Raw genomic sequence first — 26,125 nt, forward strand, 5'->3', positions numbered from 1 at the left:
CTCGCCCACAATTGTGCCCAGCACTTCATCTGTCATCTGTCTCACATTTCTCAGACTGTCCTGTTCCCTCTCATTCTGATTCACCTGCCATAGGCTATCTGTTACCCAGAATGTGATTCCTCTTGAGCCGATGTAAACAAGCCAGATAGATAGTTGCATTTTCATATCAACTAGCTGAGACTAATTAGTGAATTGGCAGAAGTGGTTGAGTCCCAATCTTTTTATCTTCCGATCACAAGTCTCTCAATCTAGCAATGCCTATCTGACATTGATTAAAACACCTAATATGTCTATAATGTGTTTGATTACGGTTAATAGCTTGCAAATGCAATAGTTTGGGGATACACCATAATCAAAAGCACTCTCTCAATTGGTAGTAGCCTAATCAGTGGTCAAGTAGTCAACACAACAGGGTATTGTTTGTGCGTATGACATGCAGATGAGGTAATTCGCTCATAGCCTATAGCAATCTTATTATCTAATTATGTAATGCTATGTTCAAAGCTCTTTATCTATCTCTAATAGGCCTATGATGCCATGTGTCTTATTCTCTTAAGTCTACCCCATCTAAACCAGGAAACTAGTTTAATTCTAAAAACACAAAACCCGCTTCAGAAGAAAGTGGCTCTAAAAACATGATTATAGGGTCCCTTTTGGCCAAGTTTGCTGCAAGGTAGACTATTCCTTAAAAGTGCATTCATTACACAGCTATTCAACCCCTTGATATTCTGAAATCTTCCAAAATCTCTCCATGGGCAGCTGGAGGGCTTCCTCCAACTCCATTATGAGAAATCTGTAATTTATGCCTTGCAGATCCCTGGTGGGAACCAACGTCATGGGAAATCACTCACTCACCCACTCACTCACTCACCCACTCTTTCTCTCGCGCGAGCGCACACACACACACACACACACACACACACACACACACACACACAGAAAAGAGACAGAAAAAGAAGGAAAAAAACAAGAACAACATCAACATAGAATAGAAACAGAATAGAAACAGAATAGAAATATGCCAACGCCTGGCTTCTATTTTGACTGTTTTACTTCCTCACGTGTTGCACTTCATCGCTGCAGGCAGATTAGCTCCATCTTACTTAATATGCCTGTTGCAAAATATCTACTACTGACTTGTCTGTACGTGCCAGCGCTTCAAAGTGAACGCCGCGTGCCTTGCTCGTTCGCCACACCATCAACACGTGCAGGGGGGTGCGGTGGGTGATATGCAATTACCAGCCAACCGGCGTTGAGAATGCCGCTGGTTGGTCACCCTCTAAGCCAATGAGAGCAGACCGAACTGCGTAGCAGCCAATGACAACGTTCGATGCCGCACGTGTAACTGCCGTGGAGTTCAGTGGTGCTTTTTTCACATGTTCGCCCTCGCTGGAGCAAGGGAGCTGACGAGTAAGGAAACGAGAGGAAGAAAGGGGAGGGAAAGAGAGGAAGCTGGACAACAGTAGAGGCCAGCGCTGTGTGTGTAAACACATACGTCCGTTAGCTTTGTTGGAAGAAGTTGTTTATGCTTCAGATTGGTCAAATAACGTGCCTTCTTTTTACCGTTGCTGTTTGTTTTCCTATCGTGAATCCACGTCTGCTCCAGCCATAAGGTAAGTGCTCTCCTCTGCCATCTGTTTTGTTTCTGTCTTTATAAAACGTCAGCTGTTGTTAAAACTTTAAAAAATACAGTTATGTTTTGCTTCAGTGATACATTGTTGTGATGTCTAAATATGCATCGTTATTCGCTTATTTGGCTTTGCTGCTCTTTTCCAGTCATCCGACTTTCATTTAGAGATAACCAAGATCAAATCGTCCCAAAACCCTGCATGTACATGTGACGTTTCATATTTATTACAAAGATAACTAGAGGTGTCTTACCTCGATGTGGATAGCTACCGTATATAAATTATACAATTAGTGGCAAAATCATTGCAGATACAGCCACATCTGAGATCATTTACAAGACTGAAATATTTATAATGTCCCATCGTGGCAGGTTATCAGTTTATTATTGTTGTTGTTGTGGTTCCCAGAGTTCATCACAGTCCACAGTTGACGAAAACGTCCTCTGTCCTCATATGACACAGCTAGGTTCTACTGGAGCATAGAAAACACACACACACACACACACACACACACACACACACACACACACTCCTGATCATAATAACAGCTGTAGCTCAGTCATTGTGGCTTTGAGAGTGAATACTAATCATATGGATCATATCACTAAAGGGCATGGCACTGCATTAGAGTTGATCTGGGGACACATCCGCCAAAACAACCCAGAGGTGGGAATATAAAGTAGATGCAAGCCTTGTGTCTTGCAAAAGAAATTCCCTCCCACATACACGGTGGGATTTGTGTGTTCTCTCCCTCTCCCTTTGTGATGAACTATGAAAACTGATAGTTTGCCTTGTACTTAGCTTGCTTCTATGTGCTGAGACGTGGTGAATTTTCAGAGATTGTGCTCAACTTCTGAGCAACAAGCACACCTCTGATAAGGGCTGCTTGATATTGACAAACGGATCATATTGGGATTCTTTTGCTGAATATTGAGATTGTGATATGAATTGCGCCAGATTTGGACACCTTTTTTTCATGGAATATTGTTTTTTTCAGCACTTGGGGAAAAAATCAATTTGGACTGGAATTGATCTGGACATTGCAGAAGTTAATATTACTATTTTGATTGTTTTGCTAGTGGTCTTGTGGCAACTGAATGATCCCTTACTTTTTCTTGAATTCTGTTTTGAGGTTAGATGTCTACTATTCTCTATTATATTCACCCAATAGCTCTTTCTCTCCCACTCTTGTTCTCTCTCTCTCTCTCTCTCTTTCTCTCTCCAGAGATGAATTCATTGGTCAAATCTTCCAAATGGCCATCTTACGACTCGCTCCACTCCACCCCCAGCTTTCTCCTCAGCGAGAGTGAGCAGACTGAGGATGAAGCAGACGTCTTCTCCTCCGAGGGAGAGGGGGAGAGCGGACTAAGCAAGCCATTCTCAGCTGGTGAAGGAACAACGCTTTCTGGGAAATACTTTCCCTTCCCAGGTCACGCAGATGAGTCGTACTGCAGGTCTCAGAACGACCAAGCAGAACGCTGCCCTGACAAAGTGAAGCATCCAGCCTCACCCATGACTGGAGCTGCCACATTAAGTCCCTCATCAGCCACAGCAGGGGACCTGGCCTTCGCTCAGAAAGTGAGCTTTTTTAAAATGATTTGAAAATTCTGTGTCTTAGTTTTAGGACTGATCAATAGCTATAAATAACAATGGGTCAGACCTGTCCTGCACTGAAACTGATATTTTCTGAGTGGTAAAGTAAGCCTTTCTCTTCACTCCCTCCCCCAGTGTGCTGACTTGCGCAGGTTTATCAGACCTTTGTTTGAGCTTCTAAATGGACTGAAAACTGGACGATTTGACAAAGGTATGTAGTTGAGCAATACCAAACATTATTATTATTATTATCATCTGTTTTCAAATTTTACACCATCACATCCTGTAATAAAACCTCCAAGTGTGTATTTTCGTTGACACCGTATCTTTGATCTTTGGCAGGTTTAACTAGTTTCCAGCAGAGTGTTGCCATGGATAGATTGCAGAGAATTCTGGGAGTTCTGCAGAAGCCTGACATGGGGTAAGCCAGTGAAGGTCACTAATAGCAAGTAACAGGCCAATATTTAGTGATAGTAATGGGGATTTTGTAATTGTCAGTAATAACCAGTGTCGTAATTAATGCTTGTCCCTTCTCTCCCATTTGTCCTGCAGAGAGAAGTACCTGCACACCCTGCTGCAGGTGGAGATGATGCTCAAGCTGTGGTTCCCTCAGGTGGCATTTCAGCCCTCAGTTACTCCGATCCAGATCACTACTCCCATTCTCCCATCACGCTGGCGCCAAAACCAACTCCATATCCCAGTAAAGGTGGGCCTCTTACTGGATGTTCCCTTTGCTACCATCTGACAATGCCTTCTCAAATATGCATCACTCGTCCCAGAGTCCTTTGTGATCTTACCCTGCTATAATGAATAATATAATAAATGTCATTGTCAAACATACTCATGAAATATATTAAAGCAAAATAGGAAGGCACCACAAGATAAAAAGACAAGAATAGAGAGTAAAACACGAAAAACATCACATAAAAGCAAGTTTATAAGAATAGGTTTTGAAAAAGTGATTTAAGATTATACTGATTCTGCTAGCCTAAACACATTGTCATTGTTATTAAGTTTTTGGTTTTACCCTCCCGTTCCAGAAGCGAAAGCTGAGCTGGTCAGATCCCGACCCTTCCAGCACACTCTCACCCCCGTGTAAGCGCCATCAACAAGGGATGCTTGGGAGTTGCCAGGCCGTGACTTTTCCTGACACCGTCTCCACATGTCTACCTGGAGCACCTAAAAAACAGAGCAGTCCGGAGGAAGGAAAAGGCCGACCAGGCGAGGGACATGAACTCAAAGACAGCACTGTCACTTTAAGCAGGCCGTCATTTTTGTGTAGCAAGAAAGAAAATGAAAATTGGAAACGGCTTGTGATTTCTCCACCCTCCCCTTGTGGCAGCCCGGCGACACAAGACGGCTCGGTCTCCTCAAGCTCCACTATTCCCACAGCTGACTCACCTTAGCTGCCCATTGCTGCTGCCACATGGAGCTGCAACAGTGTGCCAGCCAACGTGATGGCGGAGGGCGGACCAGATGACATCAGAATAAATCTAGGGGTGGAGCCAGCCTCTCATGAGTCTGTGGCTGCTTTGCCGAGCCACACAAAACAAGCGGGGGAGGAGGAATGCAGAGAGACATTCATTAACACCCAACTACCCAGTGTGACATTACACCGGGGCCATTGCACTATATTACCATCAATTGTCTATCTTTTTTCTGTAAGGGAGTGTTACTTTTTTTATTCATAATGAGTTTTACTAACTTAAAAGATGGAATTGCTTTCCATATGTGATGTGACAAAGCAGTCTGTGCTCTATTTTGTATTTTTTCATATGATGGAATAAAGACCTAACAGTATAAGATTTTATGCCACTGATGGGAAAAACAGAAGTAATAGATTCTACCTTTTTTTTTATGAAAGTAAAGAAACTCAGTGGGTCATTGATGGTGCATTTACAAAATTATTTCAATCATCAATGCACAGAGATGACTGAAAAAAGGGCAGTTGGAAAAATGAAAATTTATTTTGCCACCTGAATGATTGTATCCCCATGCCATGCCACAGGCACTTAGCCACTGCCAAGAAGTGCCAAACAAACCCGTAGGGTTTTATTACACACTATTTCTTCACAGTGACCGCTTCTTTATTATAGAGCAGTTAACAAACATAACATATTTGATCCTGTGTGAACAGGAATAGTTGCACTTTGGATGACAACAAGGAGATATTACACAAATACCAACGTCCAAAGAGTCACGGTGTTATTTATTAAAGATTTGTTTAAAAGGATCAGTACTTGAAAACCTGGATTCTTATTGCAGCCTTTTTGAGCCAGTGATTGTGTTACATCTGAGTAGATTGAGTGCTTTGTGACTTCACTTATTTATTTGACTGCATTATATTTGTAATCTTACCATATGACACTGTGAATATGAGGTGTTGAATGGTATACAACATGATTTTTAGGTTATTGCCAAATATATTGTCCACACAAGTATTTTTGCATAGCTTCAAAGTAGCAAAATGCCCTGAATGAGACTCCTGTCATTGGGAGGACAATGAACAGCCTCTGTGTCACCCTTTTTTCTTTTCTTTTTTAATTTGTACAATTGACTTGCTATTATATCTGTCTCTCTCACTAATAGTGCTTTACTATTGATAATGAAGCATGGAATATCACAGAGACATGATTCAGAACAAAACCTTATTTTCATTCCCGTACACGTGGTTTCTATTCGATAGTATTTGGGTATTGAACCACCGATCTATCAAATATCATTCATGTTGAATGGACTTTTATGCCTGGTGGCTTCTAGCCAGTCAGCTGACATAGACAGGGGTAATCATACATTGGCTATGTAAAGAGTTACATTATCAAACATACATGGAGAAGTGTGTCATTTGAATAAAAATTGTAAAATTAATGTCCCAAAATGACCAGATGATCACTGATGTTTCAGGTGAGCTTATTATAGCCATTAACAGGCTGAGATGACCTATGTCATGCCAAACTCTTTATGTCAACCAAATGTGCTGCTGTGTAGTTTTTCTTCAAGCTCCACTGTTGTTTGCTTTGTCATTTCCATTGGTATTGATTTATTTGTTTTGAAAATAAACTTGTATTCAGGAATTCATGTGCTGGATAAAATAGTATTAGCAGTTCTTGCGCTGTTTTAGTTTACAAAAGGTAGTACCAGTACAGTACAGGGTTTGCTGTAAAACAAGAAATGTCCTGTAATTCGCAGCTTTCATTTTTAAGTTGGGGATAAATGGACAAGTACAGTAAAATCTACTTTGCAGTTTTATTTGACAGTCCTCTTCATATTTCTTTTTAACTTTTTTCTTTCTTTTCATTTCTTTTGTTCTAGACTAAGCCACAAAAAAATTGTGTTTTATTGTACCTAAAATGGAATTGTAATATTGTTGATTGACTGACTTTGATAAAAAACAAAAATGCACACATTTTTATATATTAAATCAATGATTTGGTTCATCAAAATATGTTTGTTGATGTCTGGAATGAAAAACACTGACAGACCTATAGTCTGTTTGAAGTGGGTCAGATTATCTGCACTGCCTCCAATAACAAAACACTGTTAAGGAGCAGAAGGACATGGATAAAATGATAGAGATTAAACATTACGGTTTAAAGATTAAAACTACAGCATTTATAAAGAGGTGTTAAGAGGAAAACATATGTAGTAGCCATGTAACAGTATGTGTAGTGGGTGGGCACAGTAGGCCTACATTTGCAGAGTGAGTTCAATTACTGCTAAATCACTACTATCATTTCCCAATTATAGATAGATAGATAGATAGATAGATAGATAGACAAACAGACAGACAAGAACACTCTGGAGGGTAGAAGAGGGACTGCACCGTGTGCTTAATCATCTTGCATTCATTGTTTTTCATGCCCATCCTATGCAGCCGGGTGTGGAGGGAAATGAGATAGCTGACAAAATGGCAAAAGGAGCCTCATAACTGAGTAATGATGATATTTTAGAGATCCCATTTGGAAGAGGAGAGGCTAAATCATTAATTAGACATGCAGTGATGGAATCATGGCAAAAGATGGGATGTGGATAGCAAAGGAAGGGACTATTACAAGATACAGAAATCTATTCATATGAAGCCTTTTAAAGGAAGATGCAGGAGAGAGGAGGTGGTTTTTTAGATTTGGACATACGGGACTAAAGTCCACTTTGTTTATTATGGACAAGAGTGCTTCAGATAAATGTGAGGAATGTAATAGTAAAGAAAACGTAGTACATGTATTATTATAGTGTAGTAAATTTGCTATGGAAAGGGAGACACTGTGGTAAGGTAGGTGAGACTGGAAGGGAGTGGAATCTTGAAGGAATACTGGGTGATAAACAGTGAAACCTTAGTAGGGCATTAGTTAGTTTTCTTTAGGATACAGGTTTACTAAATATAATCTAAATTATAACAGTTATGTAAACTGTGTTGTCATGCTACTAACTTACACACTCCGGCACAGTAGGCGGAGGTATCCACCTAAATAAGTTGATTTGCGATCCGCCATAAATGTCAGAGAAGAAGAAGAAGAAGAAGACGCGCTGCAGCAGAAAGCTTCCACGGCTGCGGGGGGCGCCATATTCACGCCGTGTTTGCGGAAGCGTCCCTTGCTACTCCACCAGCAACGAGTAAACAGACCGAGACTGTCGCAAGAAGCTAACTTTTAGCTTTGGTTATTAAATGATATAAATTATTATCGCATAAATATTCATTACGGATAAACTCATCTTCTTCCTAATTATAGACAGCATAGTCAACATATCATATGTTTTTGTACGCGGGCAGCTGAGCGACTCCTGAATGCGATAATGTGTGTGCTAGATTAAAGCTAGCTAGCTAAGCTCTCTGCTAGCCACAGCCACAGCTACAGTCGGCTTTAGGTGATGGTAGACAGCAGACATGGCTACAGGAGCAGGCGCTTCTGGCGGCTCTCTAGAGTCTTCTTTAGACAGGAAGTTTCATAATGTGTCCAACACTATGGATTCAATTCAAGCACTATCGACGTGGTGCATCGACAACAAGAAATACCACAGCCTGATTGTGCGAGGCTGGATGAAATGGTTGAGGAAATGTAAGTTGCTTGACTATCCGTTAACTGTCAGTTGCTACTTCAGGTAGCTAACGTTAGTGGGTGAGCTCGTTTTGTGTACAAAGATTTGACTGACTGGGCAGAGGAGACGTTTACAATCTGCTCATTATTACAATCATTGTCGCATGGCACGGGTAATTTTCCCGATGATTAACGTACTAACTGGTCCATTTGCACCAGGTTCTATACACACATATGTATGTCTATCCAACGGTAAGAAATCGTGTGTACAGTCCGCTCACACGGTTTGGAACGGTCAACTGTGGAGTTACAAAACGTGCGCTCCCAATCATAGCAAGGCTAACTACGCTAACTACATGGATGGTGTCCTAAACTTGTTAACTGTTTAGCTAGCTAGCGCCCAATGCTATGTGATGGAGAAACTTAGTTAAATATAAAGACAAGTCTGTTGGTTTCTAACTACCCACCCAACTGGAATCATTTCCCTAAGAGTCTTGTACCCTTTAAAATATTTCCATATGCTAACGCCAAATAATGATGCCGGATTTGGCTAACTTAGCTAGCTAAGAAAGTCCCAATGTAAACTGAAATGTTGATATTGACTTGGCAATGTTTAAACTTTAACTAAGCAGTTGACAAATCCTGCTCGATTCTTTGTCGATGTATTTTTCACTAAAGGCTCTGGTTCAGCTTTGACACTTGGATGTGACTGTCATGATACACTCGGCTGGAAATACCCTTTCCATCCATTGAAACAGTATTGATGAACTGTTTTGTATTTTATTGATTGATTCTATTGATGTGTTTACTGCTCCCAGGCACAGACACCCAAATCATTATGTCAGTCAGTGTTTCCCATAGTTATTTATTGATGTATTGTTATGTTTACAGCTCAGTTTTTTTTAAATGGCAAGTGATTTTAACCTATAATAAGCAATACATTTCTTGGTATTCCTGCTGATTCTTTGGATTATGTGACAGAGAGTGATGGATGTTGGTAGATGGGCTACATATTCATTCATATACTCACATGCAAAGACCGGGGCATGAATCTGAACTTTCTGTCCTCTTGCCGCAGTAGCTGGTGGAATTCAAAAAATCACATTTTAACTATTTTAGCAGACAAATTTGATTTTGAGAATATAAAGGAACCAGTGCCACATCACTGGTAGAGTAGCCAAAATTTTACCAGCATTTGGTTGGTGGCTGGTGTTAATTTTCCACCCTGAATGAGACTCTTGTTTTACCTGCATGCACAGTGTCTCTTGAGGTGAGGTCTCTAAGCAGTGATTGTCAACGTTTCCAACCAGTTTAATTATCTGTTTGTACATTTGGCTTTGTGTAGCTTTGGCTTTGCATGCATGTGCTTGACTGTGTGAGCACTGAGCAAGAGATGATCTTGACTTTGACTGTAGTGTGTGAAGCTCTTATGTGGATGTCAGTGGGCTTTTGCTGATTGAGGGAGCAAGGCCTGCTCAGTCACTGCAGTGAGTGTGTGAATTTTGTGCTTCCCATTCCACAACTGCAGTATGGTGCCTTCTTTTGAAACACTGTTTTCAACCTACTGGCCTTGCTTACATAGGAATTTATTGGATTGAATGCATTTCTTTTTACTCTGAAATGTATTGCTTGAGCATTGACAGGATTGACAATATGTTGTATGTTTGTAAACAGTGGTGTAAAAGAGACATGTGCTTGGAGTAATCATGGTCAAGGAATCCCCCCAAAGCTTATTTTCAATATACAAGTTAAGGTTTTCAGGAATATATGGATATATGGACCCAAAATTTTAATGGTTCAATAAAATCTGAATTGCATTTTTAACACTGGAGAAGAAATAGGGTGAAAGTGATATTATGACCTGAATAGAATATGGTGACTAACTCCATAGGGATGTTTGGATTATATGTTTATTCCACTGTGCTGATGATATCTGGGCCTAAAGGTGTGTAAATCAATATACAGCCATAAGGATAACTAAGTAGGGCTCAGGGAACTTTTGGTGGTGGTTGAACATGGTCTAACAGACAGACCATAAAGACCCGCTTGTCTATCATCAAAAGTCCTTTTTCTTTTGTCTCATATCCATCATTTGATGGGACGTTTATATAGATGAGTCAGCAGAGAGAAAGACTAGCTTCAGCTCATGGTTCCAGCAGTTATCCTTTTTACTTTATCTCCAATTGCTAGCAATGGCAGATAAAATGCACAAAGGGACATTTGCATTCAGTTGTCTGGAGGAAAGTTTATTGTTCATTTATTGCATAAACCGTTGTGATAATCTGAAGAGGTCTAATCTGAAACAAATGGTCCTGTCCATGTTAACTCGTGACCACAGGTGTAGGTTTCCATGGTAAGAATAAGACAAACTGGGTAACTAATTAAATTACAGTAGTTGTTGTGATTACCTTCTCTCCTAGACAATAAGCATTGTGTGGTCCTGAACATTTGCCACATGTTTAGGAATGCCGAATGTTTTTTTTTTGTCTGAGCTGTAGTCTATGTCGGTCTGTTTGGGTGATGAAAAATAGAAAAGGAAACAAAATCACCAGAACAAATTTGTCCCATGAGTGAGTTTGTTTGTTGAATGAATTGCTTTTGTTGTTTGTTACTGTTTTGATATTCCAATGCCAGGGTTTTTTATTCATATTCACTATGGCTGAAGATGATATGGGATTATTTATGAACTTCTAGATACCAAGGTTGCCTGTTAGACCTTTGGCAGCATTGTTTGACTGCCCTCCTCCTTGAAAGTGGAGTGTAGTCCCTGCAGTTGCACCAGACTCAGGGCTGTTGTCAACTCACCATCATCTGTCTTTCTCTCAGCTTGCTGTTTGTTTGTTTGTTGTGCTGAGCTTTGAATGCGGTGAGCTCAAATGCAGTGTTTACTAAGAAGTGTTCAAAGGATTTTGTACGGATCACAGTTTTGTACATTTATTTATGCTAGATGGATCAAACATTTAGATTCTCGCATGTCAATGTAATAAATGAATATGTTCTACATTCTAACTTGCTGTCATTTTGCCTTGTAAGTGTTGTGATTACTTGGAAGGCATGGAAGTCGAGCAACCTACATAAGTTGTCCTAACATTAAATATGCAATGTGGACATTTTTATCCAAAGCGGCTTACAGTATGAGTGTATATATTTCTTTAATGCTTGGCCCCGGAATCAAACCCCCTTTCCTTTAAAGTGTTACAGCAGCGTTTTTGCTTTGCTGGTACAGTCACAGGTGTTTAAACCATAAAGGTTGCACTTTGGGTTTAAATTGTTGAGGTGGTTTTCTTAACGCATGGCAAATTTATGCAAGGTAATGTAGGCTTAGTTTTGAATTAGTTTGCATAGCTATTTTGTACCCTTGAGTTTAAATGATTTGGATGTGAGTTATATCCATTTGTAGTTGTTGCTGCCTCAGGTATGCTGTCTCACCTCTTGATCGCAGTTTATTTGTTTATGCACTCTGATGAAAAATAATTCATTTTAAATTAGGGAAGTCGTTTCAGATACATACTTTTTTTTGCTGATGTATTACGTTTCGATGCACAGGTTGCATGCATTGTGTTTATTATACTTATGCATTGATCATGCATGCACGTGTAAGCTAAACCAGATGTTATTTCACTCTTTTTATTTGCCAGCTCTCTGTGAAGTTTTCAGCACAAAAACATTTTATCAGAAAATCAAAGTTACAATGAAATTGATAGCTAGATTGAAATTGATTTCAATACTGAAATCAATATCCATGTTTGATCAATTTCTTGTGTAGCACTCTGCACATAATTTACAACAACACAAATGCATTAGGGATTAAGTGTGAGTTTTAGTGTTGAAGTGATAAAGCATCATATAGCCATTGACTTATTTATTTCTCAGTTGCTCTTTCTTTGCTTTTATGATGAACTTGACTCTCTGATGATGGTCTCTGTGACTGAAATCTCTTAGCATTTTTGAATACTGTCTAAATAATGCAATAATAGAAAGAATGATGTGTCTTGTTCCATTCAGATTCACTGTTCTTTTAATATTGGGCCTCTACTCAGGCTGTTTGGGCACAAATCCTCCCTCAACAGACACTCTGCCTTCCCAGTTCACCTGACGTTACTCTCTTTCTTCTAACAGCTGATGCCTCACACAGGCTCAACTTGTTTTACGTCGCCAACGATGTCATTCAGAACTGTAAGAGGAAAAACGCCATGGTGTACCGCACGGCATTCGCTGAGGTGCTCCCCGACGCTTTCTTGCTGGTCAAGTGAGTAGTTTGTAAAGATCTGTTTTTTTATGGAGGGATAACCCCCACCCCAAAAATCGCTCTCTGATTAGTCATTGTCATTTATGTCAGACAGTCCCAAAATACTGAATATCTGATCCTTTGTTTGTTTAGTTTTTTTCAAAGAAGTACCACACCCATAAATAAAACAGAAATGACTCATTACACCAGAAAAATGGAAGCATCATCTCTCCTTTCCTCTTATCCTCTCCTCCCCTCTCCTGTCTGCCCTCCAGTACTGATGGGGACCCCAAGGTGATGAGGTCGGTGGAGAGGATACTGACCATCTGGGAGGAGAGGGGTGTGTATTCAGGGGCTCTCATCACCGAACTCAAGGGTTACTTGGTCAAAGAGGAGTCCCCTCCTGAGACACCTGTGGAGCAAAAAAGTAAGAATGTCAGCTCTTGTTCTTTTGTGTTTTTTCCTCCCGTTTCTAAAAGCAGATTTCACATACAGGCTTATCGATTTTATTATCTTTGTGTTAGCCTGCTTTATTCTTATGTAGCCCTGTTTGTGGCTGACACTTTTTATTTAATGCTATTTGCTTCTGTTTATTGGTTTACTGACGGTAAAGCACTTTTTAACACTGTTGTGAAAAATGTTGTATAAAGATGATTTATTATTTTGTCATATTTGATGTGACCCCTTTTCAGCTCCAGTTGATTCCAAAGCAGCTCTCAAGTCCAAGGTTGTTGCTGAGTTTGTGGTAAGCAAGAAACTAATTTTAAGTTGAATTTGACTCCCGTTTCGACTGTTCCATTGTTATTTTACAGTGGCCTCATCTCATTAATAGGATGTTTTCTTTCTTTAATTTTCTTAAAATCTGCCTGCCGGACAAATTTCTCCTGTATGGGATAGTAATGATTTTGAATTGATGTCCTCTTGTGGTCGATCAGTTTATCGGCTTGGCAAGTTAATCAAAGATTATTGGAGCTTTTATAAAGAATCAGCCGTCTGTGAATATGGACATCAGCTATGGACGATTAATTTGATATTATTTATTGGACTTACTTGAGCGTGTTCAAAAATTCATTGGGTTACAAAATTCTAAAGGGAGCCCTATATTTATTTTTTATTCCAATTTGTTTAGATTCTTTAAAATTTCAACTTTTAAATGAGTTCAGTGCTGTTGATCTGAGCATTTGATCGTTAAAAAAGAATCACTTGGAATTGTCCCCTTTTCCTTTTCTGTGTGGTATTGGCTGTCTAAAATCCATAATTGGTTGACTTCCACTCTTGACTGTGTGACTGACTGTTCCCTGTGCTGTAGCCCCAGGCGCTGATAGACCAGCTGTCCAAGTACAAGACTTCAGTAGAAGAGGTGGACCTGAGAGAGAAACAGCTGGCAGCCATGAGGGTCGACGTCTGCAGTTCTGAAGCCCTCAAGAAACTCAAAGGTGCCCGACTTGAGTCTTCTTACACTATTAACGCATGAAACCCACTGACTCTCCCTGTAAGATATACAGTCTTAGCTTTAAGATCAGCTAAGTTTCCTTTTTTTTATATCTCTCTTTGACTTTTTCTCTTTCTCCCTCTCTCCCTCTCTCTCTTTCTCTGTCTCTCCCTCTCCCTCCAAAATCCATACATGCATTGATTCTTACAGACAAGGCAGGAGGAAAGAAGTTCTCCAAGGACTTTGAGGAAGGAAGTGCGAAGCTGCAGGACTTCGTTAAATTCCTCGACCGACAAAGCAAAGGGGGGCCTCCTCTCCTAGAAGCCCTCAGCAATGCCGATATCTTCTATGAGATGCAGTACCAGGAGGTCAAGATTGTCGCTAATGTGAGTGACAGATGGATTTGCGCTCGGCTGTTTGAGCTTCAGTGTTCACAGCTGTGAAAGGCTGCGTATTCTTTCATTCATTCATTCATTCATTCACTTAAACTTATTTTAAACAGCGGAGCACACTAGCCTTCATTTTTAACGCCATCATAGAAATAATTGCAAATGCTTGAGGCGATCATAAGAACCTGGATTTATAAAGTTGTCTTACAGCTTCAATTTGAGTACAGGGAGGAAATGCTCTTGTTTTATCTTCATACTCATGCAACTTGAATTTTGTTTACCAAGATAAAACAAACTGATTGAAGGAAAATTATGGCAGCATTGTTTGTTAGGCCAGCAAATTTCTGGTTTTAATTTGTACAGACTATGATTTGTCGGTCTTGATTAAAATAGACGGAAGGGGCGGATTTCAATAAATAATGCATGTTGGCATATTTTGTCGTTCCGTTTATCCATAACATGCAGAGAACCACTTTGGATCAGAGTACACACACTCAGAACAAACATGAGAATGATCTCACCAGTACAATCAAGCTCAATTAATTACTGCCGTCTTTTGGGAGTTTGAGCGTAAATTCAAGTTAGGATCAGATTTGCATGCACAATCTTTTCATAAATCAGTGTTACTGAGCAAGCCGTCATTTACAAAAGCGCTTAGTGTATAAAGGACATGCAAAAAAGAAAACATCAGTATACAGATATATGAAATGCGAAGTTCTAAAAAAGTGGACATTATAGGACAGTACAGAGTGCAACAAGTACATTAGAGAAACAATAAATTTGATGCATAAAATTTGCCTGAACTGTTGACTTAAAATTATGAGAATGGAATGATTGAATCTAACTTGATACTTTCCATTTTCAAGTTTGTGGACTGAACAGTAAACTGGGTATAAAAACTGTTGGTAAACCTTGTTTGTTTGTTGTCTGTCTGTTTATTGATCTTTCGTTACCTCTCTCTTCAAGGCCTACCAAACGTTTGCTAACCGGGTGTCCCACCTGAAGCGTAAGCTAGACAGCCTGAAGGCCACCTTACCGGACCTGGACGAGTCACCCATTCCCTCACCCTCTGCGGACGCACCGTCTCCCACGGGCTCCGAGTCGCCCTTCCACGGTCTGGAGATGCCCAACCCTGATCCTGATCCAGATCTGGATGGCTCCGCTATGGATGACGAGGCTGAGCCACCAGCCCCGAGCCCCCTGTCCTCGCCCGGAGCATCCCCCAAACAAACCTTCACTGTCGGGGAGAATGACAACCGCGAAGTGGAGGACATGGAGCTTTCGGAGGATGAAATGGAGAGTGGTGGCATCATAGGTAAGCTGTGGGTTGATTACACAGAGCAAGGCTTTTAAGTGTTAGTTTCAAATAAAAAAAGTTCTTGTTTTAATTACTTCTCTTGGTTTTCAATGGCAGACATTTACTACATAAAATGGGGTGAATTACTGAAAATGGGCTGCAAAAGAAAAATCATGCAGAAAGAATTCCTGTTATAGCCTTGAGATGTCAGTGAAGGGCATCTAAGCATTTCACTCCTTGTCAGCCTTCCAACCAAGTTCTCTATAGAACGCTTTTCACTACCATTAGTCATCAAATCAAAATCAGGGAAATTTCTACAACATAGAAAAGGCAGTAATATTGCTGATATAGATCTTATTTCAGTGTTTTATGTCCAGTTTTCCTCTGTACTGGCTAAATTGCCCTTTGTGCATGCAGTTTCAAAATGTTTTCTTGTCTTTTTGGAGTTGCATTCAATCACATGACTGAAGGTTAGGTCACTGAGGTATGATGAATTCACCATGCTTGATCGATGTTAACTACCACAATAATTCAGATTGGTTAAATTATTACCCTTTGATTGCTAGGCTATGTATTGCCAGGGGTTGATTTTTTTAACCATAACCGGTTAAAGAAATATCACACTTCCATATTTGTAATTGTATTCCACACACTTTGTAATGTGGATGTGGAGAAGTTTAATTTACTTGAATTTGGTTTTGCACATTTGCAGTCAAATGTGCAAAACCAAATTCAAGTAAATTAAACTTCACAGCCTACTCACGTTTGCTATGTGTATATTATTGCACATTTGTTTAAAATCTACACACCTTGGATCATTATACAGTGTGTGGATTCTCTCTGTTGTGAAACATTGGATGTATTGGATGGATTGGACTTTATGTGCCTAACCTTGTCCGCAGTACTGTTCATTTCCATCTACGGGGCGGTTGTATGCCCTCTCGGCAGAAATCAAAATCACTTTGCACTTCTTGGTTCGGAAAGTCTTCAAACGGTGACGTCATTCATTCATATGAGAACAGACTTGATAATAGACTTGATACCCAACTCCCATGTCCTACTCTGAGCTATGAGTATTTTCAGCTCGATTCCTATAAGTAATTCTGAGATGCTTGGTAACTGCGGGCCCTGCTCTCACTGCCACAAAACAATTCCACGGGATAACCTGTATTGACCTCCTTTTCCCATCTGTTGTTCTTCTGCAGTTGAGGAGAAGGTTGAAAGCCCCGCCCACATAGCGGCGTCCAGTCCAGTCCCTGCCAAAACTGAGCCATCGGCAGCAACGGAGCAGCCCGCCTCAGCTGCCACGCCCACCTCAGCTGCCCCGCCAGCCAGTCTGCCCAGTGTTGACCTGAGTAAAATTGGCTCCCTCCTCAACAGTTTAACCTCAGTCATGAAGAGCACAGGTGAGTGCTGGTGGCCGTCCCAACATCATGAAAAAAACTTAACAGTGAAACTTAAATTAGGTAAAATATTCCTGTTTCTATCTTATAGAGTTGAGAACTCATTTCAACATATTTCAGATTATATTTATTTTTATTGCATGGAGAGTGCTTGGCTGGAATTGAAACTGCATTTTCTTTCATGGCACAGAACTGGACACCACTGACTTAGAGGGAACATTGATGGAGAGCATTGTGGTGTTTTTAGCATTGACACAGGGCTAATTGAAATTTGCTTAAATCCTTAAGTCCTTAAATCCTTTTCTAGCTCATTTATTCGGTATGCGATATACGTAGTTTGATTCCATATCCTTTTCTTGACAGACTTTATCATGTCAAGAGCCGTTGACGTCATTATTAAAGTTTTTTTTAAATTTTAGATTGATTTCAAACTATGACAACCACATTATGTCTCTTATAATAGTTCCAAATTCTCTTAAAGAGCCAATGCAATGATTTCAACTCAGACAAGAAAAGTTTTTTTTTTTTTTTACTTTTTATTTTTGACAATATTTCAAATTTAGTGTACAAACAAACATGTGGGGCAGAGAACATGAGGTCATATTTGGTATCAGTAATCGTCAGAGACGGGTAGGCAGGTACAGTTCATTACACAAGGTTTTCGGCATTGATGCCTAATGTAAGAAAGGGGAAAAGTAAATAAATAAAAATTTTTTAAAAATAAATAAATAAATTAAAAACCTAATCAGTATCCATTTCCTGTGAGTAACAGTCCCATTTCCTCCAATATTTTTCTCCTTTGTCTTTCTGTAGACGAAGGGTGTAAGTCATCTTTTCCATGGAGCGTATATGATTGACAATTCCTGTAAAAAGGTCCACACTAGGGGGATCTCTCTGAAGCCAACATTTGGTGACAGCTTTTTTACATGCAACCAAGAGAATTTTCAGGAGGTAGGCATCACTTTTACATATGTCTTCAGGCGTAACTCCAAGGTACAGAGAGAAAAAGGACACATCGAGGTTAAGACCCAGAATCCTAGACATTAAACATCCCACATCTTCCCAAAAAGATTGAATGCGTGGACACAGCCAAAATATGTGGGCATGGTCCACTTGCATTGATCCACACTCCCTCCAGCAAGGGTGCTGGGACCCAGTGAATTTGGATTGCTGCTTTGGTGTTATAAAAAACCGAATCAGGCTCTTCCAACTAAAATCCCTCCAGGTCAGTGAGTTAGTGACGGAGCACTGAGTTTCCCAGGCATGTAACCACACCTCCTCAGGTATTTCCAGCCTCACGTCCCTTTCCCAACGCTGTCTGACATAGTCAATTGAATTTTTGTTCATTGAGGTGATAGCAGTGTATAGTTTGCCTATAACCCTTTTATTTTCACCCTTATAAGCCAGACAAGAAAAGTTTGATGTTGATTTCTAACACAATGAGCATAATCTTTTTCAGTTTTTGATGTTTAGATGGTACAAAGCTTGTAGCACTGAGTGAGAGCCGAACCTTCCGCTGCAAGTCAATATTTATATCTTTGGGGAATAAATATCCAGTGTTGGAACTTAGGCAACCAGCAGCAATGGAGGCACAGAGATTTTGGCTAGTTTGGCAAGTAGCTGGCTGACTATTGTCTGACAGACTATGGGACACCTGATTAACTATGCATACTGTCGACCAATCAGAGCATTCATTAAAACCTGGGTGTAGGTGACATCATTTACACCCGGAAGTAGATTGCTAAATGTGTTCGATTCTGTTGATAACCAGAGTAAGAGTTTTTCAAAGGATGTTAGTCAAATTTCCACTATGCTGACAGTTAGCTAGTTATAATGGTTTGGGCAACTTTACATGTAACAGGTCCTTTGTTAAATTATACTATGAAATTGAAAAATGCAATTCTCATTGCACTAGACCTTTAAGTTCCCATGTGCCATCACTGTTATAACACTTCAGATTCCAATGATAACTTTTGGCGATTCATAATTAAACTGAGTCTCCCTCTCTGTCTCTCAGGACCTTCAGTGGAGAGCCCCTCTGCACCGGCCACCACCGGCCCCTCAGTGAAGACCACACCTCCTGCCCCAGCAGCCTCCCAAGATGCCAGCTCTCTGGTCAACCTCCTGTCCCAGGTGGACATGACTCCTACAGAGCTCCTCAATGCTCTGTCCAAAGCCCAGGGCCAAGGCAGCAGCCTTCAGGGTGAGAAGAAGTCATTTGCTTGGATTGAAGCTACATAAAATAACGATGTAATCTGCTGTGTGGTGCTGAGCAGAATAGATAGACAATGTTTAATTAGGGTTAGAGTCTGGATGCTCTATTCTTTTATGCCATATATGTAAAAACCCTTCTTGAATCCAATTAGTGCCTTCAGTGATGCAGCAATATTGGTTATAACGCATTTCTTATTCTCTATACTCTCCTCTGCTCTCTCTCTCTGTATCTCCCCTGCTCCCTCACTCAGGCCTCACGTCTCTTCTGAGCAGCCCAGCTGGAAAAGTCTCCTCAGACTCCTCCAGTTCAGGCAAGGTTCCTCCCTCTCTCTCCTCCACACCTGCCTCAGCAGCACCCTCCAAGAGCCTGTCTCTCTCCTCTGTTACGCCTGTGCCTTCTCCACCCATCTCCACTGTAAGGCAGAGCCCCAGCTCCCAAGCAGAAACGCCCCTTCCAACTTCCAACTCAGCTTCTGCCCTGGTCCAGGCTCTCCATAGAGACATGGAGCTGACAACAGACGCAGAACCCTCCTTGTCCTCTGGCAGTTTGGAGTCTAAAATCCACAGCTTCCTGCAGGGGAACCCCGGTTTCAGCGCCTTCAGCCTGGGATTATCTGTCGACCCGGTCGTCGGGGGTGACAACCTCAGCCCGGTAACTGGGACAGATACCCAGGATGGGACCCCAGTGCGGGACGAGGGTGGGGGCACCCCCACTCAAGATGAGATCATGGACAAGCCAGTGGTGGAACCGTTCACTTCCAACACAGATCAGTTGTCCACTGTAGGAACAGCTGCAAAAATGGCTCCCACTGCCTACCGGAATAACACTCGGCAGGACACCAGCAATCCCCAACAACCCGGCCACTTGCAGCCGGGGGTGGCTCAGAATGGGCAAGGCTACCGGCCGTACCCATATGGTAATCAGGAGATGTCAAAGCATGGGATTGCGACACCTGTTGCACACTACCAACAGATTCCCACACAAAGACCAGGGCCAGTGCCCAGGGAGGGAGCCAAAGGCAACGCCATTAGTAATAAGACTGTTGAGGGCTTCCAGGGTGTGAATGAAAGGGGTTGGTATGGTGACGCTTACCCAGAGGGAAGCACCCAGCGCCCCAGAGGCTACAATGTGGCTACACCAGGAGGGGGTGGAGAAAACAAGACAGGACTGTATCCATACCAAGCAGACCAAACTCGGGAACCTCAGGGGTTGGCGTCCCAGCAGGGAGCCCCCGCCTCCTCTGGTTTCTTCAAAAGCAACCTCCCTCCTGTCCCAAGGTTACCGCCCCCTCCTGACGGCTTTGAGGCCCCTCCTTCCATGACAGGTAGTAAGATGGTTCCCCCAGAGCAGCAGCCTCAGCCAAGCCCAGATCGAGAGGAGGTGACAGGGGCCCGAGTGGACAGTGTCATCGGTGGGATGGTGATCCATGACCATCAGCACAAATCCATGTTCCATCAAGATGATCCCCTGTTTAACCCTGATGAACTTCACCGTCACCCTGATGAACTTCACCGTCACCCTAACGAACTTCACCGTCACCCTGACAACTTGCGCCCTCACCCGGATGACTTACGGTACCAGGAAGACCTCAATCGTTACCATGACGACGCCCGCCATCGCGATGCCATTTTCCATCAAGACGACCCTTACCGTCACCCAGAGGATCCGTACTACCGACCAGGTAGCCCTCCACATCGGTACCCCAGAGTTCGAGGGCGCCTCACTCCCCCTCTCTCCCCCTCAGACGGTGCTTACTATGCCCACGACTACCCGCCGAGCAGCCCCTCCTCTCCTCCCCACTATGCTCCTAGGAGACCGCTGCCACCTCATCCTGAAATGCGTCATCCTGGCCCGCGGCCTCCCTACCGGCCTCCCCACCCGCCTCTCCACCCAGCACATCACCCACACCCCAGAGGACCCCCACACGCACCGTTATTTCCTCCGTTCCACGGCCCGGATCCATGGTTACGAGGCAAACGTCCAGGTCCGAGAGGAGGGGGACCTGCCGGTCCGGTCTTCGCCCCAAAAAGACCATTCCTACCCCCACGGTACTGACTCGGCAAGTAGCTTTGAGCTCTTCAAATCACTGTGGATGTCATGGTGGCAGGGGTGTGACCTCAGACTGTTCAATAATATGTTAGTCACATAATATTGAGATCTACAGCCTGCCATGGGAATGCACCGAAGGTCTGAAATGGAAAATGTGGGTAGATAAGGGTGGAGATACTGAGGTGGACTTGGTCAAGGTGGGGATCAGACGACAAGGTTATATCGAAGAAGAAGAAGAAAGGAGCAGTTGGAAGAATAGTGGAAATCGAGAAATCTTCATGAAAAACGGCAAAGAATATAAAAGGAGGTGAGAAGACTGCCGAGCTGAAGTGTGAAGACCGAAGATGAAAGAAAATAAGAGGTGGATATATATAATTCACTATTTGTTATTGTTTGTTCCAGTATGAAGCCTTGCATTAAATATGTAATTGAGCTTCCCTTTGACATAGCTCAGAGCGTGTGCATGGTATGCGTGTGTGCATGCTGTCAAGCGTAAATCAACTAGTCAAAGACCGTTGTTCATTTTTTCCAGTTGTATCTGAAGATAGTTATTTTTGCTAAGGAAGTAACACAGGAATGTAGTTGATGAAATGCTTTTGCTGTTTTTAGTTTTTCAGTGGGAAGTTGTGACCGCCTCTTTCCCATTTAAACAATATTCCAATAGCTTTTGGTAAAACTACACCTTTTTAAACTTCACTTTGTGTATGTAAACACAAAGAGTGTATCTTATAGAATTTCTGTTCCTTCTACAATACTCGTTTGTATAGCTGGGGAAATTATTTCTCATTGTTCCAACTCTGTCATATTTGTGAAGCGATGCTTTCTCCACTAGTGCGTAAGATCCCTTCGGCGACACTTTCACGTCTCGTTCAGTTCCTTGAAGGAGGGTGGCACAAGTCTAGTTGAAGGGAGAGATAGGTGTTTGGGAAGAGTTCTTTTTCTAAGCCTTCAACACCGACGAAGAAGAAAAGAAGTTCATTTTCGGAGGGGATGAAGATTCTCGTCTTCAGTTACGTTTTACTTGTACTGACTAATAAAAATCTGAGTTTGAAAACCGGTGTTGTTTATCTTCTTTCCTCTCAGGCTTGGAGTGTTGCACCACTGCCTGAAACCACCAGCCATCACAACCACGCACAACATTTCAATATGCTTAACCTAAAACAATGTCTCATCGTTCACTAAAAGATAAATGAGCATCTAAAATAAATGAGCGTCTCTAAGAAGGCTATAAAAATGAATGAGATTTACATTAGAGGATGTGCAACTATACGCATATGCACTGCTATTTGAGGATACTGTGCCTTCCCCCAAATGTATGTTTTCTTAATCGGCCAAATAATTTAGTGAAAAGACATCTCAGGTCAATGTTTCTTCCACTCTAGTATCAGTTTCCTCTAAGGTTCAAAATAGTTAAAGAGGTCAGCTTAACCATATTGCATTATTACAAAATGGAAGAAGTAACTTTTAAGTCAAAGAAAAAATGGTAGAAGTCACAAACTCATCTAACTTGAGCGCAAATATTAAAATGAACTTGAAGTATAGGCTGTACATACATGTTTTTGTACCAATTAAACAAGTTTCACAAAGATTCAGACAATCGGGCTAAAATCTTAAAGCTGTTCTCTTGGATTTTGTCCGAGCACAGTGATCTTGGAGACTTGACTGGGACAGCAGCTCTGGTAACTTAATTGCTAAAAGAAGTCATGTTCTGTGTCCAGCCTGAGGCTCTCTGTCAGGACAGAGCAAAGTGTTGCCTTGCTCTGCACTGTACAGTTTTCAGCTTTAAAGGAGACAGAGGTGGATGCCCATTATATTGCAATCATAAAATTCTCCAGAGTCTCAGTTTGATATCTACTAGTGCAATTTGACAGGCAGCCACAGTAGACTACTGAAGTTTTCAAACTTGACAAGAAGCTAAGGTGAATTCAGGCAAAAGCTAGTGAAATCTTGTGATGTGAGCTTGCTTCAGACTGAAATATTTCAGGTGGAGTCCATTATACTTAACTGATTCTTTATTGATTGAATGTTAAACACGTTGAAGTTGTTTAAGTCTCACATGGCCCTTAGGGTTTTGAAATTATTGTCCAGTGTACTTTAGCTTCTAAAAATTTGAAACCAACATTTCAGTCAGCTCTCTCACATCCTCAGCAGTTAGCAGGCTTACAGTGTTGTGATATTTATATGGAGCTGTGAGAATTAGAACATTTTGAGAATAACCTGACGAGCAACAATACATTGTCCATTTAGTCCAAGTTAAAAGGCTTGCTTCTTTCCACCTCCCCTTGTTTTCTATTTTTGGTGGAGTAAACAACACATTGCTGCTAGAGGGTTCATTGTCTCCCATAGGGAAACAGATGTTGTCTTCCCTTGTGGCGCTGTACCTGACAAGCAACAAACTTTGACCCCCCCCCCCCATCTTCCCCTTCAAGGGAAGGGAGTGTGAAGAGGCAAGCGTTTGATTTGTGACTGTAACCACCCAGGGCTTTGGCGAGATTAATTATCATTAAACTTATTTAATTAAAAATCAAATCAGAGTACTTGAAGACTAGATTAATTCACCTGTAAGCCATCAATTAATGCAAAAATGTATTTAATTAAGCTCTTTGACATTTGAAAACCATTGCAGTGAAACAAGTTGCATTGCAGGATTATCATTCTTAATGATAAACATGCTCCATAAGGAAATACACGTGTTGAAAATATTTATTAAAATATAAAATACTGCGTTTCTTCCTATAGCACTGGTTACCACAGTGAATAAATTAAAACAGTAAAATCGACCTAATTTATACTGATGTATAGCCTACTTATACTACCAAATCTAAATTGATCAAAATTGTTTTTATATAAGTGAAGATCTGTCCTAAAGCCGAACTCGTAGCTCGCAGCTAAAACCCCAAAACGCAAGTGGGAATATCTATTTTGAAAGATGATGTGGCAAATTAGGCTTTAAGTTTACATTTAAGTTTTAATTGAATTGGTAAAATGTTAATCTGGGTGGGAGGTTTTAATAAATCCACATGGGTGAAATAGTCCTGTTTATTGTAGCAGTTAACAGAGAAACGAGCGTTCCTGTTTCAACCAGAGCAAAAAAAAAAAAAAAAAGTTTTAGTCTATTTGATCATGTAATACACTGTTGTTAAAGGCAGAATCCACTGGCAACAGTCAGTGGAAATAAACAATCCGAGAGTTTAGACAACACAATTCCGTTTATTCCTCATTATTATGCGTAATAGCCTAAATTAGACTGGAATTCATTATGCGGATCGATGAATACACAAGGCATTCAGACTGAGTGAGAACAGAATAAAGTGTCTGTAAATAGTAGAGTCGGTTCAGGTGAGCCAGCCGTCGCCAGATGTCAGTAGATCTTCCCAGAACATCTACTTGCATTAGACTGCTGTATTAGCAGCAGCCATAACACTCACAAAAGCCAAACATTATGTAAGATTTTATTTTCTGGATTCTTGACGTTTTGCGTGGTTTCAAGGGCGACGTCCTACTTATTAATAGCCTACTTGATGTTTATTCATTTATCCTCACAGTTACATTCCTGTCTGTGAGAAATAAAGACATTATAGCTTCTTGATTATTATGTTGGTACTGTTTTTTTTTTCCACCTGAATTTGCTAACTTCTTCCCTGTTTGATGCTCTTGTTCTTCCCCTCCTCTTTCCACCCCTCTACCTTTATCCTCAGGGAGTCCGAGCCTCACCTTGATGTGTCTGATGTGATGTGAACCTCTTCCCACTTGTTAACTGATGCAAGGAGCGATGCTGTGTCCTCTTTGAAACTCCCAGTGAAGTGAAGTGAAGTGAAGGCCCTTTGTGGTTTGACATGAGAGCTGCGCAGTTGAGTATAAGCCCTACTGTTTATGTTTCTTCCTTCAGAAACTCTTACCAGCAGGAAATGAAAACATAATGTGATTTCAAAGTCAATACAATGTGGGGAAAAAAATGTTGATATTGTCCTTGTGTGTGTGTGTGTGTGTGTGTGTGTGTGTGTGTGTGTGTGTGTGTGTGTGTGTGTGTGTGTGGAACCACAGGAGAACAGGAAGGTTGAGAGGCAGACCAGTGGGAGTAAGTACAGCCAGGATGATTAAACAATTATCCAATATTAAGACAAATGTACAGTTTTTTTTCTCTCTCTCTCTCTCTCTCTCTCTCTCTCTCTCTCTCTCTCTCTCTCTCTCTCTCATACACACACACTCAAACCCAAGTTATTCATATTAACCCCCCCCCCCCCTCAATAAGGATGAACTTTGCATTTTGCACTCAGGCCAAATAATATGTAAATCTTTCGTGAAATGTATGGTTTTGGTACAATAAAATATTACTTTGCACATTTCAAAATAAAGTTTTTGTTGTCTCTATTCATTTACAGTTTACCTATCCGACAACAGTTGCCATGACCAGCAGCTGTTTTCTAACAGAGTTTCTAACAGACCAAGCAAACACCCTTGATGACCTTCGCTCCCTGCCTGACTTTAATTAGTTTGGTTTTTTTAGGATATTTGTAGGATAATTGCCTTATAGCCTAATACGTAGGATAATTACCTGATAATTACGGGAAACTCAAATCGCCATTTTTATTTTACAGCAGAAAATGAAAGGACAGTCAAATCCCCAGTTGTGTCTGACAAAGTGATGCACTTAAAACATAAACAAAACCACCACTGGCATAATATGTGGTGGCTCGTCACCAGATGTCGTTGTTGGTTATGTTCAGAAGTGAAAATGTTACTAGTTATGGAAATGGCAGATCACGTTGTCGTGGCACAGATATGTCCATTTATACTTGTAAGATGATCAAAGCCAGATGAACTCTAAGTCCTTGAGCCGCGCGTGTAGATTGGGTTT

At 41.2% G+C, this 26,125-nt stretch overlaps 2 protein-coding genes across 4 annotated transcripts; both read left to right on the forward strand.

The window, feature by feature from the left end:
* The first annotated feature begins 1,397 nt into the window (after nucleotides 1-1,397).
* Nucleotides 1,398-6,089, forward strand: ciarta (circadian associated repressor of transcription a). The gene is made up of 6 exons (XM_078290485.1): nucleotides 1,398-1,613; nucleotides 2,854-3,206; nucleotides 3,357-3,432; nucleotides 3,564-3,642; nucleotides 3,774-3,927; nucleotides 4,262-6,089. The coding sequence occupies exons 2-6, from the start codon at nucleotides 2,856-2,858 to the stop codon at nucleotides 4,625-4,627; spliced, it is 1,026 nt and encodes a 341-aa protein (XP_078146611.1). The 5' UTR covers nucleotides 1,398-1,613; nucleotides 2,854-2,855; the 3' UTR covers nucleotides 4,628-6,089.
* A 1,752-nt stretch (nucleotides 6,090-7,841) lies between these two features.
* On the forward strand, nucleotides 7,842-25,354 carry rprd2a (regulation of nuclear pre-mRNA domain containing 2a). 3 transcript variants are annotated; one of them, XR_013507516.1, is made up of 11 exons: nucleotides 7,842-8,275; nucleotides 12,374-12,503; nucleotides 12,758-12,909; nucleotides 13,175-13,227; nucleotides 13,792-13,918; nucleotides 14,125-14,300; nucleotides 15,270-15,618; nucleotides 16,806-17,006; nucleotides 19,021-19,206; nucleotides 19,469-21,628; nucleotides 24,966-25,354. XR_013507516.1 is itself a non-coding variant. In XM_071908292.2 (10 exons), exons 1-10 carry the CDS (start codon nucleotides 8,104-8,106, stop codon nucleotides 21,271-21,273), a joined length of 3,351 nt encoding a protein of 1,116 aa, XP_071764393.2. In that variant the 5' UTR covers nucleotides 7,842-8,103; the 3' UTR covers nucleotides 21,274-22,315. The 3 variants fall into 3 exon arrangements, 2 of the variants coding, with proteins under 2 accessions (XP_071764393.2, XP_071764394.2); XM_071908292.2 differs by lacking the exon at nucleotides 24,966-25,354 and having other exon boundaries at nucleotides 19,469-22,315; XM_071908293.2 differs by lacking the exon at nucleotides 24,966-25,354 and having other exon boundaries at nucleotides 8,207-8,275; nucleotides 12,390-12,503; nucleotides 19,469-22,315.
* Nucleotides 25,355-26,125: the final 771 nt, after the last annotated feature.

The sequence above is a fragment of the Centroberyx gerrardi genome, chromosome 19, assembly GCF_048128805.1.
Source record: "Centroberyx gerrardi isolate f3 chromosome 19, fCenGer3.hap1.cur.20231027, whole genome shotgun sequence".
Lineage (NCBI taxonomy): Eukaryota > Metazoa > Chordata > Actinopteri > Beryciformes > Berycidae > Centroberyx > Centroberyx gerrardi.

Coding starts and splice junctions, on each gene's coding strand:
- ciarta (XM_078290485.1), top strand. CDS start 2,856: ATGAATTCATTGGTCAAATCTTCCAAATGGCCATCTTACGACTCGCTC. Junction 3,207..3,356: donor ACCTGGCCTTCGCTCAGAAA/GTGAGCTTTTTT, acceptor TCCCTCCCCCAG/TGTGCTGACTTGCGCAGGTT. Junction 3,928..4,261: donor AACTCCATATCCCAGTAAAG/GTGGGCCTCTTA, acceptor CTCCCGTTCCAG/AAGCGAAAGCTGAGCTGGTC.
- rprd2a (XM_071908292.2), top strand. CDS start 8,104: ATGGCTACAGGAGCAGGCGCTTCTGGCGGCTCTCTAGAGTCTTCTTTA. Junction 13,228..13,791: donor AGGTTGTTGCTGAGTTTGTG/GTAAGCAAGAAA, acceptor CCTGTGCTGTAG/CCCCAGGCGCTGATAGACCA. Junction 17,007..19,020: donor CTCAGTCATGAAGAGCACAG/GTGAGTGCTGGT, acceptor TCTGTCTCTCAG/GACCTTCAGTGGAGAGCCCC.